At 39.9% G+C, this 20,430-nt stretch overlaps 1 protein-coding gene across 9 annotated transcripts in view; it reads right to left on the bottom strand.

The window, feature by feature from the left end:
* LOC104601935 (uncharacterized) overlaps nt 1–19,040 on the bottom strand; it is a 58,815-nt gene extending 39,775 nt beyond the window's left edge. For 6 of the 9 annotated variants that reach the window (XR_016077356.1, XM_010265442.3, XM_010265443.3 and 3 more), the window contains exons 1-3: nt 18,483–19,040; nt 1,876–1,993; nt 1,593–1,767 (exon numbers count right to left, since the gene is read on the bottom strand). Coding sequence is in view for 8 of the 9 variants with exons in the window: in XM_010265442.3 (XP_010263744.1) it covers nt 1,593–1,767; nt 1,876–1,993; nt 18,483–18,829 (640 nt within the window). In the remaining variant the exon portion in view is untranslated. The remainder of the gene's footprint in view (nt 1–1,592; nt 1,768–1,875; nt 1,994–18,482) is intronic. The other 3 variants (XM_010265444.3, XM_088889743.1, XM_088889742.1) reach the window with 1 other exon arrangement.
* Nucleotides 19,041–20,430: the final 1,390 nt, after the last annotated feature.

Raw genomic sequence — 20,430 nt, forward strand, 5'->3', positions numbered from 1 at the left:
TGCACTATTTTCACTTAAATATTTTCAATCAAGCCCTCCTCAGTTCTTTCCTTCCCATTGAAAATTCTATTACTTCTTCCCATACAGTTCAAATGACCGGTTCCCTCATACATCTCAAATAGCACTTTTCCCCTTCTATATGGCTGTGAGAAAAAAGTGATCTTAAAGAGGCTTTCCACATCAGTAGGAGGAATCCACCTAACACACAAAAACAGCAAAGAACCAAGTCCAAACACTAGCATCAAATGAACAAGAGATTAGTAGGTGATGAGTTGATTCTCTCTACTTGCATAACATAGAAAACAGATGTGAGGCGATAAGCACCAATAGGGTTTCCTCTTTTGAAGAGTTTCAAAGGTTCTAATTTTGAGGCAAAAAACTTTCCAATAGAATGTTCACTCTTGGTGGCACAGGTAAAAAGGGCAACCCGGTGTATGAGGCTCCCACCAATGCAGGGTCTGGGGAGGGACAGATGTACGCAGCCTCACGCCTGCACATACAGAGAGGCTATTTCCAAGATTTGAACCCTGGTCATCCAGGTCGCAATGGAGGAACCCAAATTTCTTGGTGGCACAAGTCCACTCCAAATGTCTTCCCCAGGGAAAGTTTTGTGGAACACTAGGGCCAATAGACAGGGACCTGAAAAGGAGACACAAAAGAACAAACCTGAGGCACAAGCAGTACAAATCCTGCCATTGGGCTTGGAAGAGTCCAAAACACTATCTAAGGAGTTCAACAAAGTGACAACCAAAGGGGTTTCAAAGTCCCCAGACCTCTCCTAAATCAAGCATACTAATATAACCCAGTGTTTGACAAGGAAGATAGGTTTTGCTTGGTAAGAAGAGATAGAGAGGAGATAGGCATTCCCTCTCTCTCTCTCTCCCATTCTTCTCCACATTCTTGATTTCAAGATCTCCGCAACAGCCAGTACTCAGACATCATAAAACTTGGGAAGCATCAGTAAATGGCACCACTAGATGACTAATATCCATCCCAGGTAAGTTTCTTAGTCAGTTCCATCAAACCTAACCATTCTCACACTCTCTCAGGTGAGAAACTTCTCTCTGAAAATTGACCCTCCCCTAAAACCGATGAAAACCAATCTAATCTGGATGCCCACCATAGTTTAACCCCAAACGTTCATCTAAAAACAAATTCTAAAAATTCCATTTAAATCCCTTGTTTCTAGAATTTCCCTATTTTGTAGCTTTAGAAATCTTTCATCTTTATGTAAAATTTTGTTAAGAAACTCTCCATAACCAAATGGCACATCCCTATACCTGTGAAAGAAACAGTTATTCCTCAGCCTAGGATCATGCAAGTCCTGCATTACTATGAGTTGATGATTTTTTTTTCGGAGTGGAGTGGAGCTCTGTAGTAATCCTCTTTTTGTAAACCTAAACCTACATCCTTTCATGTTACTCCCATTCTTTTGCCTTAATGAATAGTTATCACGTCTAAAAAATTGTAATACAGAATAAACTTTTTAGTGGTAAATTAACACAGAATAAATAAAAGAGGCAAAATAAAGTTTCTATTCAAACATACTTATGGCTACATAACTAAAAGCCATTAGTATTTTGAAAACATACCATCTTCTGTATCCAATGGTCCAATATGCTTAGACAGAGCCTTGTTCATTTGAAACATATTGATGGAATCAACACCAAAAAGGGAGCGCAATTTTTCATCACACATTATATTTCTTTTGTTGTTTGGATCTTGCAAATTCTTCTCCCGGATGTATACCCATAGCTGCTTGACAACCTACAACAAAAATGTAAAAGTGCAAGAAGTACGATGACAAGAACACTTTTATATCCTAAATTAACTAATGACTAAAAGAAGTTTCTAGAAATTTATAAGCATACTTACCTCAGTTCTGGCCATTTCAGGTACTCCAACAAATTTCTTAAGTTGAGGAGAAAGAGTGCATAATTTGGTAAACCCACCTCCTCTTTTTTTTACCTCTTTGCTAAGCTTGTTTGATCTGCTTAATAAGATAAAACCACTACTTATTTAGCAATGCCAGCAACCTGAATGATTATCTACAACAAAAATATCTCACATTCCATTACAAAGAAAGCAAAAGCATTACCCCATTCTTTTAGAGTTAAAACGTCATGGGTACACTTCAGATAAGATGTGACTGAAGACACACAAGAAATATAATAACGGTATAACAGAAATTCAAATAATGGTGTAACAAAAATTCAAATAGTGGTATAACAGAAATTCAAACAATGGTGCAACAGAAATTCAAATGGCGGTATAACAGAAATTCAAATAGCGGTATGACAGAGGTTCAAATAATAGTACAACAGAAATTTAAATAATGGGAGTTCAAATAACGGAAAAGCAGAAATTCAAATAAAGGTACACAAAAATTCAGCCAGAGTAGATTACAAATTGGAAGCACACGACTGAAATATGACAAACAAATAAATGACAATAGTAATAGGAGTGAAAACAGATTACAAACAGAAATATGATTAAGAAGGAAAAAAATATAGACTACAAAGAATAGTTAAGATAAGATGGTGACTCAGCAATGGAAACTTGTGACAGCTGAATACTAAACTAAATCACAGACTATAGGTAACAGATACAAGTCTCAGGCCAACAAGTAGATAGTCGCTAATGAATAGAAAGACTAAATAAATTGATCAAATTAGCAGAATCTCAATAATATTCCAGACTGATTCTTTTTCATGAGAAAGAGGTCCTCTACAACTAGTTATACCAGGAATCAAGTGAAGTTTGAATGTCCTTTAGGTTTTAAATGTTTAGTGGTTTGGATTAAGCATCTTAGTGTATCGATTAGTTTTGTTAAGCTACTATAGTGTGTGTATTACAAAGTAAATTCAGCTATGACAGATTTGTTAGGAAAACCAAGATAGACAAAAAGGGTTTAGGACTTCCCTTGGAGAGGAGCGTAATCCAACACAGCTGGGCAAATAATATCCTCCTTTTTGCAGAAATGGCGTAATAGGAAGTGTGGCCAAGGTACATTGCCATCACATCTCTGTCCCTCTCGCATCTTACAGCTCTAGCCATTGGGGGAGATAGTGGGCTGTGAAACAGCCCTGTTGTGAAGCCGAATAGATGGCTGAAAAAGGTTTGCCCCAGTGAAATAATAAAAAAAAAAAACAAGAAAATGGCTGATAAAACTTGAATTGAACTTGGATGTTGGGTCGAGAAAGTGTCGATTAGAAGCCTTTCACCTTGAAGAGGTGAGGAGGGGAGGTGAAAGGGGCTTTTGGGATTTAAAAGGTTCTAGGAGGAAGACGTTAAGGCTTCCTCCTAGAATGGAAAGAGAGGGCACGGGAGTGGAGAGGGGATGAGGGGAAGCCATAAATGGAAGGGAAGGAATAATGGTGGAGAAGAGAAAATAGTGGAGCAGAAATCAGGGAAGGAGATTGGACGGAGAAATGAGAGGAGATAAGAAGCATCAAGGGAGAAAAGAGAAAAAAGGGAAGGAAAGAAAATAAGGAAAAACGGGTGGGGCCCACAGGGGAGGAAGAGGAAATTAATTTACAAAAATAAAAATAAAAAAAAGGTCGATGCTTACAGCGTCATTCAACAAAATCATAATACCATGATAGAAACGGCATAACAGCCATGTCATATATCTTGAACACACTCATTAGGACTATTCTAAACTCATAAGATGGTAAATTCTCAAACATGGTATCTGACATGATAGAAAGAGGACAGTGCAGCAAGCTTGGTAGAAACTAGTGCTTGTGTTGTCACAGGGTAGGGTCTGATTCCAAATTCTTGGAACCGACCCCCACCCAAGCTGGTTCCAGGGTCTAGGGGTTTACCCTACCCAAAACAACCTGGAGAACCGGCCTTGGTGCAACTAGCCTTGGAACCGAATAAATCTCAAAATACTTTGAGAATGTGATGATTTGAACCCAAGCACTCATGTTTTACAAAGGCCATAGTCTCACTTTACCACTGAGTCACTTATTTTCATTTTTAATATTTGAATGTGTATAATAAGTAATGTAAAAGGTAAATTTTACAAAATTTAAATTATAATGATAAGCTTTTAACCATATATTAATATATTATGATAACCTACATATTAAATTACTCAATTTAATTTCCACCAAAAAAGTTGATCAATATAGATAATATATGTTGTGAACTATATATTATAATTATTGAAAATCAAGTTTTTAAAGAACAAGTTCCTTTTTTTTTTGGGGGGGGGGGGGGGCGGGGTGGAGTAAAGAAAGAACAGGTTCCATAGGTAGACCCTGGAACCAGCCTTCACAGGGTAGGTTCCAGGTTCTGCCTTGGAACCAAACCAAACTGACCCATGCTCACCCCTAGTAGAGTATACGCATAAGTTCTCCATCATTCACACAAATGCATTTTCTATCAAATTGTGTATATGTTTGTGCTTGTATGATACAAATGTATGCATAATTAATAACAGAAAGACTTCACTAACATACAAGTGTAAAATTAACAATTAAAACAGAACAAATCATCATTTAACCAAAAAAATCTACCTAAAAAGATAAAAAAATGCAAAAGATAAATGTTTCCATTTTCGTAATCTCTTTCCACTCTCTTCTAAAATCAACTATCCCCGTATCTTGAAATTTTCTAATATAAAATTTAAAAAAAAAAATATCCTAGACGACAGATCATAGATCCCAGTAAATCATTTGAAGTGGATAAGAGACTCCTTGATCCCCTTTTTTTGTCTTTTTTGCAGGTAAAGTCTAAGCATTGCAAAACACTGTACAAAAATTAACTTGGCAATTTATCTATTCACTCAAGTGGGACTCGGAAATGATACAACTTCAGTCATTATAAAAATAGGTGAAGTTCAGCCCCCAATGTCCTCCTCTATTGCTTGAAAACCAAAAATAGATAAATTTCCTTCAAAAACTTTGTGTTTCTTCCTACCAAATCCTCCCAAATATTCACAAAAGAAACATCTTCCATTAAGATATGATAACAAACAAGCTCAAAACAAAACAGAGAACCAAGACAGCATCACTCCATCAAGCCTAGGATGGCAAACCCAATCGCAATTGAAAAACAGGAAGAAATTTGAAGTATCTCTTGTAATGTACTTTTTTTATAAGCAAAATAGAGAAGATCAATTCATTAGAATTTAAAAGAGGGAGATAACAACAAGAAGTTGTGAAAAGAAAAAACAGAGAACCCAAAAACAAACAAACCAACCAGAAACTTCTTTTTTTTATAATTAAACCACCCAGAAATATTACAACTGTTACCAGTACATAATCTTGTCTTTAAACCCTTTGCTTGGCTAGGACATTTCCCAAACTATTTGCAGATCTTCTAACCCAATTAATTTGAAAATTCATATCTTTTGAGAGTCATTTGAAGCGTCTGAAATCATTCCTTAGGTTCCAAATCACCCCCCCCCCCTTTCAGCCATCCCACAACAATTTTCGAGTCCCATTCAATGATCAAACTTCTAATGCCCAATTCTTTGGCTTTTTCAACGCCAAAAACTGCAGCTAAGAACTCCACTCTAACTGCATCTCTTGCATGTATATTACCTTCCTCATCCCTAATGGCCCCTCCAATTCCTGAGGGCCCCAGATTGCCCACACTACTACCATCAAAGTTCAACTTCATCCAGCCACCAATTGAGGGTCACCAGAAAACAAATTCTCTGTCTTCTAGAGGATGAACCAGCTATAGCCCCCTAAGATCTGAAGAAGTCTTCTACCTTGAAGTTTGAGAAGAGTTTCAAGGTCTTGATCCAATGTGCCACTCTTATGGTTATGATTTCTATCATATTCTCCTTACTCCTTCCTTATCCCCAAAAATTCTTTAGTTTCTTTCTTCCCACACTGTCCAAACCACCATTGCCCTAGTACATCTCCACAAGATGCACCCCTTCTTTTAGTGCAACTAAAAACATAAAGAGTCAAACAACCTTTCCAAGCTATCAAGAGGGTTCCGCTTGCAACCAAAAAGCAAAAGAAACCAATCCCAAATAAAGCTAGCAAAGGGGGCAGGAGATTAAGAGATGAAAAGCAGTCTTGCCATTCAACTTACATTAGGAGCACCAATTGGGGGACAAGTACCAGTTTGGTCTTTTCCTTTGAAGCAGATCACAAGTATTAATGCAATCGTGAAACAATTCCCAGCAGAAATCACTAATCTTTGGGGGAATGGGATAACACCAGATTTCTTTAATAGGGGAAGAAGGAGAAGGGGAAATGGCTACAAGGGAGTTAAAAAAGGAATTACAGGAGAACAACCCAGCAGGATTAGGGGTCCACACCCTATTTTCCACCCCACCTTCCCCAAAAACCACAAGAATCAGAAAGCTCATTAAAGAAGACACAAGGGGAATTTCAAACTCTCTAAGATTCCTAGTAAAGCCCAACTTCCAACTCAGCCCAGAAAGAGAAGGGTGAGGACTAATAAACTCAAACACAGATCTACCTTTGAGATTGGATATAGCAAAGAGTGAGGGGAATTCCTCTTTTAGAAAGACAAGAAGGATATTATGAATAGCTTTCCAAGGAGCAGCCAGAGTAGCTCTATGTAGCCAACCAGTATCCCATCCATTGTTTGAAAGCCCATGGATGCTTGCTATAACTTTGTGCCATAGCCTCTCATTTTCCTTAGAAAACCTCCAAGGCCACTTGCTTAGTAAGGCTAGATCCTTCCTACTAATATTTCTGATCACCAAGCCCCCTTCTTCCTTCTTTTTTACCACGTTTTTCCCATCTTACCAAGTGATCTTTCTTCCCTTCCCCCGGTTCTCAAAAATAAAATCCCACAATCTTTTCAATCTTTTTCACAATTACTTAAGGCATCCTAAAGACAGGCATGTAGTATACTAGAAGGTTAACTAGAGTAGATTTGATCTAAGTTACTCTCCCGTCAAAGAGATATTATTCCTTTTCCAACCAGCTAGTCTTTTCTCAAACCTTTCCACCACTGGATTCCAAAAGCTAGATGATCTAGGGTTATCACCTAGGGGTAGTCCTCAACTCCTCTTCCTCTACGTTGACACCAGCCACTAAACTTTTACTCCAATTTACCCTTAAATTGGATACTCTCTCAAAAATACTCACTACCAACTTGAAGTTTTCAACCCCATTTCAATACTCCCCACTGCAAAAAAATTAAGATATCATTTGCAAACTACAAATGAGTCACCAAAATTCTCTCTCCACTGACCAACCTTTGAACAGCCACAAGCAATTAGCTTTAGAGGTCAACGTGCCAAGGACCTCAGCCACCAAAGTAAATAAGAAGGGTGACAAAGGATTACCTTGTCTAAGGCCTCTAATCCCCTCAAAAAAAAGTCAACCACTGAACAATTGACAATTATTGAGAAATGACTTGTTCCCAAGCAACATCTGATCCATTTACATCACAATTTCCCAAAGCCACAAGTTCTCATGGTGTTAATTAAGAATTCTCAATCCACAAGATCATAGGCTCTCTCCAAGTCTAACTTGATTGCTACTCCCTTCTTCCTTAACCTTTTTTGGGCCTGCATACACTCATTTGCAATCTAGTCAATTATTTGTCTATCCTGAATGAAGGCCCCTTGAAATTGGGAAATAAGTGAGGGAAGCACCTTTTTAATCCTAAGAGACAGCATCTTTGCAATTAACTTGTAAGTACTAGTTAATAGACTAATATGTCTGAAATCCTTCGGATGACAAGCACCACTCTTCTTTGGGACCAAAGCAATAAAGGTTGAGTTCATTACCAATCTAATTATTCCCCTCCTATGAAGGCCATTTTAAATCCATCAGGCCCCTGGCCTTCAGATCTGTCCATTGAGAAAACAACCTCCTTAATTTCCTCCTCCTCAAACCTTCACTCCAGGAACTCCACTTGACTAGCTCCCAAAACCTCCCAATCAAGTTCCTCAACTGTCCAGCTCTCACTGAGGAACCTTCTATAAATTGATCTGAAATGATCCACAAAGGCCTTGGCTATCTCACTTTGGTCTGTAATCTCAAAATCCCCCACCACTAAAGAAGTAATTAGATTCTTCCTCATCCTACCAATGGCATGGGAAAAAGGAGTGTTGCCATCACCTTCCTTAATCCACCTCTCTCGACTTCTATTTCCAACTTATCTCCTCTCTTAATAAGGTTTCGTCTAGCTCCTTCTTCAACACCCATCTCAAATCTCTATCACTAGCGACTAAGGAGCCCTCCACCACCTTCCTGACAATTTCCTCAATTGGTGAGATCAAGCTAGCCTTTTTCTCCTCCAATATCCCAAACTTTTCTCTATTCCATTCTCTAATTTCTCCTTTCAGCAATTGCAACTGTAGAGGAGATGGGCCGAATGGCCCATAGACTGTCATTTCATGTTATGTTATGTTTCTCTTTGTTATGGGCCTTATTCTGGGCCCATACTCTGTAATGTTCTGTTTTTTGTATTTTTCTGCCCACTCGAGGGCCTCTGTAATTTATCAAAGATTAACACCTTAATAAAATGTTTAGAGTGTTAGAGTGAGGTTAAGTTCGAAACTCTCACTCTCTAACACTCATTGCCGCCAGCTCTCTCTCTTCCCTTCCTCTCTTGTTTGTTTAGTTTCTGTTTTGCATCTAATCTCAAACAGTTCCATACATCAAGTGAACTGTTTTCAACTTGGTATCAGAGCGGGTCATTGCTTGGCGTGTCCCTCATGTGGTTCTAGTTCAGCCAACTGCATGAGGAGGTTCTAGGGTTGAATGTTTACAGTCATTCGCCTGGTTCTTGGAGGTCATTGGAGTGTGCCCAAGTTTCTATACACTTGGAGAAGGGTTCGGTGACCAGGAAGAATCAGAGAGCAAGTTTTCCAGCCTGATTTGAAATCAGAAAAAGGGGACTTCGAAGCTAGCTCAGAGAGCAAAGTGTTCGGCCTGGTTTGAAGTTCAAACCAAAGATACTGTAAGTTGTTTTCTCAGTTCTTTGCTGAGTTATTTTGTTATTTGGGAGGACTGTTAAAGCATTCAAAGCACACCTCCATTCGGCCCATTGTTGCTGGACTGATTCTACTCAGAAATTTCGGGGTTATTCTGGAAGTGTGGTTCGGCTGTTATTGGACTTCCAAAACTGCTGAAAACTGATCTAAACTAAGTGGTACAAGCCGCTACTTTAGTTCAGCTACTTCTTGGACCTAGACGGAGTGTTCTTGAAGTGATTTCTGTTGGGTTAACAGTGAAGTGTTGACTGTTGCATACATAGTGTTTGTAAAAAGTCCTCTTAGGTACTGTGGATTGTATTTTTTGTTCTCCTTGGGAAATTATTGTTGGGAACCAAGGATACATATTGTTTGGAGGCCGGCTGGTTGTTCCTTGAAGGCTGAATCAGGGTTTCTTCTCCTTGAAAGTGCTGCCACCGAACTTGGTTAACGGCTGTCAGATCTGAACTGAGTGTGTGTGTTGTTGTGTTTGCTATTGTTTCAACCCAATCTGAGTTCTTTGAAATCATGTCACTTTTGGAAGGCTTGCCGAAACCCTAATTGAAGCTTGTTGGATTGAAGTCTTTGTATGTATGAGTATTCGGCTGATAAGAGTTCTTATTAGCCTATACTTAAGTTTAAGTTGTCCTGTACTGGGCCTTTGTTAATGGGCCTAATCCTGTTTAATGTTTTAAGTTGTCTGGGTGTCCCATCACTAATCAGGGGCATTCTAGTAACTTCCTGTATCATTGTACTACACCATAATATAAATAATAGTACTGTCGACTGAGTAGAGAGTTCGACATTCCTGCATCTCTTCTTCTTCTTCTTCTCTTTTCTGCTACTTCGGCTACAGTAATTTAGCTTTCATGGTATCAGAGCATTAGCTTCTTCCTGGTTTCAGCCGGCACACACTCTCTTCTCTTGTTGTCTTTTCATCTTCTCTCTCCCTTTTCTGGGTTGCTGTAGAGAAGACCTAGGGGTGTAAGAGTAAAGCAAGTTCGAACCTAGGGTTTCTCTTGGTTGTGGGACTCAAGGGAAGTAAGACCCAGAAGTAGATGTCCTACTAGGTTATTTCCAACAAATAGTAGCTATTTGGCTACTAAGAGAGGTCTGTGTAGGACAGACCTAGTTGAGGACTGATTTCAGCAGTCCTAGCACTAGCCGAAAGGGGCTTAGCTACTTCTACAGTTACAGCTTCGGTGCTCCAGCAAGACTTGCACAGACTTAGCTTCTTCTACAGAGCCCACTGTTCTCTTGCTACTGTTGCGGCCTCGACTGTTCACTCACTACTGTACCCGAACTGTTGCAGTTTTTGGTTCAGCCCAAGTGAAGTCTATCTAGTGTTCTACCAGCACTGTGAACACTTCTACCATCATAGCAATGTGGCAAACAGCTCCAAGTTCAGGGTGGTTATCAGTCCGAAACCCCTCACCACTGCTGTGAGATTACCTAGGGAGCTGCCAGCTCCAGATTGTTCAGCACTGTGAACCCTAGTTGAGGACTGATGTCAGCAGTCCCAGTATTGACCGCAAGGAAGGGCACTCTCTTTACAGTTGCAGTACTCAAAGTTCAAGTGGAGTCTGCATAGCACAATAGTTGAGAACCCTTAGCTTCAGGTCGGTTACCAGCCCAGAACACCTTGCTTGCTGTTGTAACTGAACTGTTTCAGAACTGTGACAGTCTCGGCAAGTCTGAAACTGTGTCGAGTGCTGTCAGAACCTGCTGTGGTCATTTCAGCTAATCAGATCTGCTCCAGAACTGGTTCAGAACCTTCAGAACTGCTTCGGCTAGTCTCAATCAGTGTCACCTACACAGTGGCTGCAGTCAAGATGTCTTCAATACCCAGAGATGTTTCTTCTAGAGATAACAGGCCTGCGGCAAGTGGGAATTTTGTCACCAGCAACAATGATGACAACTCACAAAATACACCAACAGTGTCTTCTTCTCCTATGGGACAGGTTGTTGATTCCTCTGGAACTGGTACATTGGGCTTCTCTGCTAGTGAGGTTGAGATCCTTAGTAGGGCATTAGCCCGTCTAAGAAATAATTCTTTTGCTTCTACATCTCTTGCTAGATCAGGTACAGCCTCTGCCTTCAGTGCCACTGGCTCTATTGACTCTACTTCTTGGGTTATTGATTCCGGTGCTACTGACCATATGACACATATGTCTTCCCTATTCTCTTCATATCATTTGTTGTCTGGTCAGGATAAGATGAGAGTTGCTGACGGGTCTTTCTCCACTATCTCTGGAAAGGGAATTGTTGACCTAAGCAAGGACCTCTCTCTTAAATCAGTTTTACATGTTCCCAGTCTTACCTCAAATCTCTTGTCTGTTTCAAAACTTACCAAAAATTTGAACTGTAGTATAACCTTTTTTCCTACTCATTGTGTCTTCCAGGACAGATTGACAAGGAGAACGATTGGGTGCGGTCATGAGTATGGAGGCCTCTACTACCTTGATGCAGACATCGGCTCAGCCTTACAAGCATCTGCTGCTAGTAATCCGGAAAGTGTGGAGTCAATAGCTAAGCTGCATCTTTGGCATGCTAGGCTAGGTCATGTGTCTTTCTCCTCATTAGAAATGTTGTTTCCAGAATTGTTTAAGGGCATTCCAAGTCAGAGTCTAACCTGTGAAGTATGTCAAATGTCAAAACAATGTAGAACTGTGTATCCAATTTCCAGCAATGAAATTTGTGCTCCTTTTGATTTGGTTCATTCTGATGTCTGGGGCCCTTCACCCATTGTTTCCTTTGATGGCTTCCGGTACTTTATCAGTTTTATTGACCATTACTCTCGTTGTACATGGATCTACCTGTTAAAAGGACGGGATGAAGTACCACAGATAACCATGGCATTTTGCAAGATGATTGAAACACAGTTTAATAAGAAGATTAAGCAATTCAGGTCAGACAATGCTGCTGAATACTTTGAAAAATCCTTGAACTTATTCCTGGAAGATGCTGGCATACTACATCAGTCATCCTGTGCTTATACTCCTCAGCAAAATGGAGTTGCTGAGCGCAAGAATAGACATCTATTGGAGACAGCTCGAGCCTTACTATTCCAACACAAAGTCCCCAAGCAATACTGGTCTCAAGCTGTACTTTCTGCATCATATCTGATAAACCGGATGCCATCTAAGGTGTTGGGTATGAAAACCCCTTTCTCTGTTTTGTGCCCCACTCTTCTAGACTTTCCACTTCCTCCTCGGGTCTTTGGCTGTATATGTTTCATACATGTGAAGGATCCAAAGAAGACTAAGCTAGATCCTAAGGCTACAAAGGGAATATTCTTGGGGTACTCTCCTACACAAAAGGGTTACAAGTGTTATGACCCTGTCTCCAAGAGAAAGTATGTCACCAGAGATGTGGTGTTCTTTGAGTCTCAACCCTATTTTCAGTCTTCTCAGAATCCTCTTCAGGGGGAGACTAGTGGGATGGAAGAGGATTCTCATTCTCCCTCCTTTTTTGTTCCCCTATCTACCTCGGGTCTTCCATCCTCTCCTCCTACTCCTTGTTGTGACATTCCGGGTCAACCCAGTGAGGCTCCCACTGTGCCGGTTACCTCTCCTGATGCTACAGATGTTCTTGAAGGCTCCAGTAGGCAACAAAAAGAGATACTTACATACAACAGAAGGAAAAGGGGTCCTCAACCTCATGACAGCAACCAGTTGGACTCAGATCAATCTGTCTCTACAATCCAAGGTAATTTCAACTCTCATACTTCTGATTTGGATCTTCCTATTGCTCTCCGTAAGCCTATCCGCTCTTGCACCACCCGGCACCCCATTGCTGATTTTGTTTCTTACTCACATTTATCTCCTGCCTATCACTCCTTTGTGTCTGCTCTTTCCTCTGTGCGTGTTCCTTCTAGGTACTCAGAGGCTGTGTCTGATCCAAGGTGGAAAGAAGCTATGAATGAAGAGATGAAAGCCCTAATGAAAGCAAGAACTTGGGAATTAGTGGATCTGCCAGAGGGGAAGACCACTGTTGGGTGCAAGTGGGTGTTTACTGTAAAGCACAGGGAGGACGGGTCCATTGAAAGGTACAAGGCCAGACTTGTGGCAAAGGGGTTTACTCAGAAAGAAGGGATTGACTACAAAGAAACCTTTGCCCCGGTAGCAAAGCTCAACACAATTCGGGTTCTATTGTCACTAGCAGCAAATTTTTCATGGGAACTTCATCAGTTGGATGTGAAGAATGCCTTCTTAAATGGTGACCTTCATGAAGAGGTATTTATGGAACCTCCACCAGGCTATGACTTTAGTAGAAAGGTGTGCAAATTGAGGAAAGCATTATATGGGTTGAAGCAATCTCCCCGTGTATGGTTTGAGAGGCTCTGTGGGGCCATGAAGAAAGTGGGGTACACTCAGAGTGGTGCAGACCATACCTTGTTCATAAGGAGACAGGATAGCAAACTTACTGCACTCATTGTTTATGTGGATGATATGGTAATTACCGGGAATGACTTGGAAGAGATAAAAAGACTGAAGGAGTTTCTAGCTTCTGAATTTGAGATCAAAGACTTGGGTCATTTGAGATATTTTCTTGGGATTGAAATTGCCAGGTCAAGAGAGGGAATCTACATATGTCAGCGGAAGTATGTTCTTGACCTCCTAGAGGAAACAGGCATGATGGGGTGTAGGCCAGCAGATACTCCAATGGAACAGAACCATGGCCTGCAGGAATCAGTAGGGGAGGACTACTATGATAAAGAGAGATACCAAAAATTGGTAGGGAAGCTGATATACTTATCCCTCACTCGGCCAGATATTGCTTATGCTGTGCATGTTGTCAGTCAATTTATGCACTCTCCAAAGATTCCTCATATGAAAGCAGTTGAAAGGATTCTCAGGTACTTGAAGACTTGCCCAGGGAAGGGAATTCTCTTCAGGAAAAACAATAGAATTGAAATTGAAGCCTACACTGATGCAAATTGGGCTGGGTCTGTTGGAGACAGGAAGTCAACCTCGGGTTACTGTACATTTGTGGGAGGAAACCTGGTCACATGGCGCAGTAAGAAGCAGAATGTAGTGGCTAGATCAAGTGCAGAAGCAGAGTATCGAACTATGGCCCACGGGGTTGCTGAACTCTTATGGCTCAGAACTCTTCTTAATGAACTTGGCATTAAGGCTGAAGGTCCTCTCAGGCTGTATTGTGACAATAAAGCTGCCATCAACATTGCCAACAATCCCGTGCAGCATGACAGGACAAAACATATTGAGATTGATCGGCACTTTGTTAGAGAAAGAATTGTCTCGGGTGAACTCTGTGTGCCTTATACTCCATCTGAGATGCAAATTGCGGATGTACTGACTAAAGGGCTGGCAGCAGCAAAGTTTAGGGACATGCTTGGCAAGCTAAACATGATTGATATCCATGCTTAGCTTGAGGGGGAGTGTTGGATTGAAGTCTTTGTATGTATGAGTATTCGGCTGATAAGAGTTCTTATTAGCCTATACTTAAGTTTAAGTTGTCCTATACTGGGCCTTTGTTAATGGGCCTAATCCTGTTTAATGTTTTAAGTTGTCTGGGTGTCCCATCACTAATCAGGGGCATTCTAGTAACTTCCTGTATCATTGTACTACACCATAATATAAATAATAGTACTGTCGACTGAGTAGAAAGTTCGACATTCCTGCATCTCTTCTTCTTCTTCTTCTCTTTTCTGCTACTTCGGCTACAGTAATTTAGCTTTCAAAGCCCAACAATTTTAACTTGGAGGGTTCCATCCTCTAATTCCTTTTTGTTGCAAGATGGGTTCCAATTTTCAATCGTTGCCTTCCCTTCATAGGTGTTCACTTTGGTAATTTCCTCCTGGAGGCTACCCAAGTCAAGAATGGTTGTGACTTTGGCAAACGGTATAAGAACTGCCTTCTAAACCGTAGGAAAGGCTAACATAACATCATTCAGGACACTTTCCCAGCCTTCAACTTTCTTGGCCACTCCTATTACCTTCCGTTTCTACCATTCCTCCAGATTGTCTTCCTCCATTAGCGTCAAACAAAGAGACACTCCACACATACCTCTGACTAACTTCGCTTTCCCTATCTCATTTTGTGTCTTAATTTCTTGTCTAGCCTCTGAAGATTCCAAAGGAACTGCAGGGGGGTTAGTCGTCCTCTCCACAAACCATCTTCTCTGAACAAAGTCATCTAAGGCTTCAACAAACTTCAACCAACCCTGTTTTCCCCTCCCTTCTATAATACACACCATCTGTTGCTTACCACTCCCAAACAACCCATTCAACTAGATGAATCATCTCTGTTATTACTCTTCTTCTCCACAACAAATTTCTTCCCTTGTAAGCATAGTTCTCCTTTCCAGCCTGACTCATTGATTGCAAAAGTCATTCCATTGGTAAAACCTTTAAGTCAATCAGTAGCCTCTCTGTTTAGAACTACCATATCTCTTTTGTCTTGTTGGATTTTGGGTACTGAACCTCCCCCTGTTTCTTCCATCAGAAACCTTTTCTTTCCACATCCAGAATCTTCCTCCATCTCTCTAACGCTACGCAGCATGTTGGTACCATGGGGAAGGAGACACCCCAGGTGCAAGTGTCCACTCCCCTGACCATCCTCTTGTAATGTACAATTGAGGAACAGATGTCTGTCACTCCTCCTTTTCATGCCTGTTAACCATTCAAGTTCTTTCTCCTTTAAGCCATGTTTAGTTTGAAGGAAAAGGTAGGGAAAGGAATCGAAAGACAGGGAAACCAATACAAGGTTTGTAAAGGTTTCCCTACATTTTCCTTCAAACCAAACATAACCTTAACTGATCCACTATCAATACCACCAGCCCAACAATGTTAAAACACTTGTACTAAGTTCCCCCAAATCCTTCTAACAATAGGTGTTTCTGTTAGACAGTTTTGTATGCCCTTAGCTTCAATCCGATTTGATGTACTTTTGACATTTAGTGTAAATAAATAAAGTGCATGTTTGATTCATGTTGTTTGGCATAATTATGTGTAAGACCCTAAAACTGGACACTTATAGAGACTCGTATTAGTTTTAAATGTTCACAGCCATTGGATAAGTCTGGGGAGATCTATCCTGCCAAGGCTGATACTGGTGTGCCACCAAGTGTTGGGATGGCCTGTCTCGGCCACCAGGGTAAGACCCAAGGCACATGCAGTATGAGATTACTCGAATCCTTGAACCGGACTAGATTTCCAGTATTGCCCTGGACCTTGGAGACAGATGGGAAAAACTGGAAAGTTACACCTGACCCCTAGACTCGATTATGACACTTCACTAGGTGTCGGATCGGGCTGTCTTTGATATGCCAATCAGTGAGATCCTTAGATGGGGATCAAAACCTGAGTATGTTGGGACAGTCTGAGAATTCATCTGAGTGGGTGATCATAGTGACAAGATCAGCCCCTTTGTCGGACAAAGGTAATGATCGGGAATGCACTCTCTCTGATGGAAACCAAACTGCCGGCAGTTGATTTCAATCGTTGGAATTTTGTTTTGCAAAATTAATATATATATATATATGTACATGTACGGTTTCGAAATGTTTGCAAATGGTTTTAATTCCCGGGGTCCATGTGAGTGGAGAGTGCAGCACTATTCCTTGCAGCCGAGGGAGAGGTCCTCTCTTGTCGGGCAGTGCTTGATCATTAAGGGCTAAGAGGTTAAGTGTAAGACCATTTAGAATAGTACCTGATGGGCTAATCTTGCACCTGCCCACAGTCCCTGGGTTTTTATAAGATGGCTTGGCCCAGGGACCACTTAATGTAAGTATTGGGCCCATAGGGTCCATGTGATGGGCTCAGGGGTTCACTGAGCTTTTTAGTGAATTCGGCCGGGCCTTGTAATAAAGGTTGGGCCGAACCCATGTGGTTGATGTGTAGATCAATGCTTGGGTCCCATGCCATACAAAGAAGCCCAACTGGGCAGCAGATTGGAAACTAGTTAAGCACTAAACACTTAATGGGCCAAAAGCCCATTTCGAGCTGGGCTGATATGATCACCCATCTATGGGGCGGATCTGAGATTAATGTTAGCAAAAGGATAGGGCCCTTTAACCTTATCCACTCTGGGAGACCAAATTCAAATCAGATTTGAATCTGGTAACCTCCTGATAAGATCAGGAGTAAGCTAACTTAATATGCAGATAGGATTAAGATAATCCCCTATCTAAATACTGATTTGGATTGGGATAACTCCTAATTAGGAAGTTTCTTAATCAAGAAGAAAAGGGGAGAAACCCTAAAAAAAATGATTAGTTTTCGAACAAGAGTTTTTTGAAAAAGCAAGAAAGCTTCCTGAGAATAAAGATTAGATCTCATTCACACTCCAGCGAGAAGAGAGGCAATTCAGCCATTTTTGTCCCAGGAGTTCTCCTCCAGCCGCCGCCATTCCTTCTTGCAAGATTCGATCTTTGAAGAAGAAAGAAGTCAATAAATCAGTTCTTGACATCAGTCTTGCAGAAAAGACTGAAAAAGATTCGGTGTTCAGAGTTTCCAAAGGATTCTTGCGAAGGATCCAGTGTGTAGGACGCACTCTGCTGGTTCCGTTTCACCCACAGCTGTGTCATCTTCAGCAGGAGCGGATCTTGGTGTCTTCTTTGGGCGTGAACACCAACTTTGGGAGATACCGCTTCTCCGGATCAAGTATATTCCTCCATTTTCTTTTTGGTTCAGATCTGGTTCGATTATGGTTCAAATAGGATCCTTGAATATTGTATTCTAAATTTAGGGAATATGATTCCCAGTTTGAAGAAGGTAGGAAAATTTTTGAAATTCGCCCGCCCATTCTGCAACCTTCTTGGCATCCATTAGATGGATCCTACCATTCTTTCAGTTTCAACAAGCATCTAATCAATTTGTTGTAAAAGGAGTACACCAAATGAAAATATAACGATCTATTAAGAGATTTATTTGTCAAAGCAATAGAGACAAAGAAGATTTTGAGCTATGACAATTACTTGTTCCACAAAGCAAGAATAGAAGGAAGGGTTGAAAATCACGAACCAGTTGGAAAAGAAAAGCTTAATCATTCTCTGATTTGGCCATTTAAATAGTCATTGGCTTCTTTGGGAGTGTTTATATTGAAATTGAATCCTTCAGTATTTACCATACAACTAATTCAGTAATTTCCTTGAAGCACGCAGCAGCACATATTCGGTTCAACCTTCGGTTTTTGAAATTCAAGCTTGGGATTCTCACAATGGTGTTTTTTATGTTATGGTGGGAAAGAAAACATAATACAACACTTTCAAAGGCGTCATATTCCTTTAATACTGCCCTTAAATAAAAAGAGCAGTAGGAGGGCTCGACTATTGTTTAACGCATGCAATATAAAGAAAAGAAAAAATGCAGTGTTAGATTTGAAGAATGCCCTATCCCCTTTACTAAAATTATACCCAAGGGTCCCACTCTATTATGCATATAATCGAACTGTGTATTGACCATGGCCAAAAACCATTGACTATAACTACTTCAGTTAACTAACTTTCAAATTTATAACAAACAGGGAGGCATCAAAATGAAACTACAAATTAAGAGAACGAAATATAATAATTGAAAAGGAAAACTCACGATTTTTTCCGGCTGCCCTTTCCATTGCCTGTCTCTTCTTCTTCTTCTTCTTCATCTCCGCTTTCGTCGTCACCCTCGGAATCGGAGCTATTGCTTTCTTCAGATTTTGTTTTTGGCTTGGCTTCTTCCTCTTCCTTTTCATCTTCTCCTCCCTCTTCTTCGGCTTTGTCGAACTGACTTTGAAGAAAGAGATCGACTTGTTCTCTTATAAATACCTTCTTGTCCGATAAATCGATTCCGAAATCTTGTTCAAGTTTCCGGCGTACAATAGCAGTGGTGGTCGTGCTCAGGTCCGACGTCTGAAGGAATTCACGAAGCCTTTCCACGAGTTCCGTGTCCGAAACCATTTCCTCTTTCTTCTGTTTCCGTATTTCTTGGCTCTTCTATGACTGGTTTCTATTTCCTGGATGGTGGATGCGGTTGCGTATTTGTCAAAGCTTCTGTCTGAAGTGGCAAGTTCTGGGACTCTGACAAAAGAAGAACGACTGTAACAAAGGGCGAGCCGGCGAGGATGAACCGATGAAGTAAAAGGTCAATTCTGGAAATACGGAAAGAAAAACGTTATCTCTGCAGATCTGCTCCCCGTTAGCTTTAAGGTGACTCAACGGTCGGGTCTGGGTCGGGTTCAGGTAGAACCAGAACCAACCTGATCCGATGGATCCGATTATAATAAATTTATTGAAATTGTTATATAAATAATATTAATTTATTTAATATATTATACATTATATATATATATATTAAATTATATATAATTTAGCATATTATATATACATATATATAAATATATATTTATTTAATCATATACTAGTGGAGTTGGTAGAGTTCATAATTGCAATCGCTATTTACTACATGAAAAAAGACAATGGTTTTTTAATAATAAACTTGCAATTATAAGTATTCAAGTCATGAAAATCATATAAATACTTAAAAGACATCATCATGTTCTCATTTTTTAAATATTGTTTCAGCAAAGCATCCCATATAAAAGAATATGATCATATAGTGGTAGTTCTGAGTTCTACTTCATAGTTGTCGTTTGTTTCATATCGATAACTCCCAGTTGATAAGGATAGTAGGACCGTTTGGCCTGAGAACTGTCCAGGCAACCGGTTCCGTTTTACCCCAAACCTGGTCCCTAACCAAAATGATTCCGTTTTCAGGTCGTATGAGTCACGCATTTGAATGAGATAACACGTATGATACTACTTAATGGACCTCACACACTCAATCTTTTCCCTTTAATTTTTGTTGTTATAATAGGTCGTCCATTCGAGGTAAACAATCGAGCCATCGACCCAAAAACCAGCGGCAATAAACAGTTCCATAACTTTTTGCTTGTAATTTTTGTTGTTAGAACGGGCCATTCGTTTGAACCAAACAGTTGAACCATCGACCCAAAACCAATGGCATATATATATACTAGTATTGTGTACGTGCTTTGCACGGGACAAAATTTATAATGATGATAGTATATATGTTTCCAAAATTTTCTATAATTTTTTTATATTTTTATGTCTAAAATTAATATGGTTCATTAATGTAGAGATAAACTAAGATGTTTTCTACATAATTTATATATTTTTTGTATACTTTTGTGTTTTTATATTTTAAAATAAAATTTTAATTATAACTTCACAAGCTGATACATTGAACCTAAAATGTTGAATTGATCTACCACCAAATAGGAAAACGAATTCACTTTTTGGTTAATTTTGAATTTTGTATTTTATTTATATCATCAATAAAAAGTTAAAAACAATTATTGTTTATCGTGTCTAACTTTTAATATGAATAATATAAAATATTAGAGATGTGTCCAAATGTTTTCTATAGAGTTTCTATTTTTTTATATTTTTTATATTTTTATATTTTGTTAATTTTTATTGTTTAATTATGAAATCAATGATTGACACATATCATCCAAAAGGTTGAATTGTTAACTTGC

The sequence above is a fragment of the Nelumbo nucifera genome, chromosome 6 (genome assembly GCF_055504915.1).
Source record: "Nelumbo nucifera cultivar China Antique chromosome 6, China Antique-T2T, whole genome shotgun sequence".
In the NCBI taxonomy this organism is placed as follows: domain Eukaryota; kingdom Viridiplantae; phylum Streptophyta; class Magnoliopsida; order Proteales; family Nelumbonaceae; genus Nelumbo; species Nelumbo nucifera.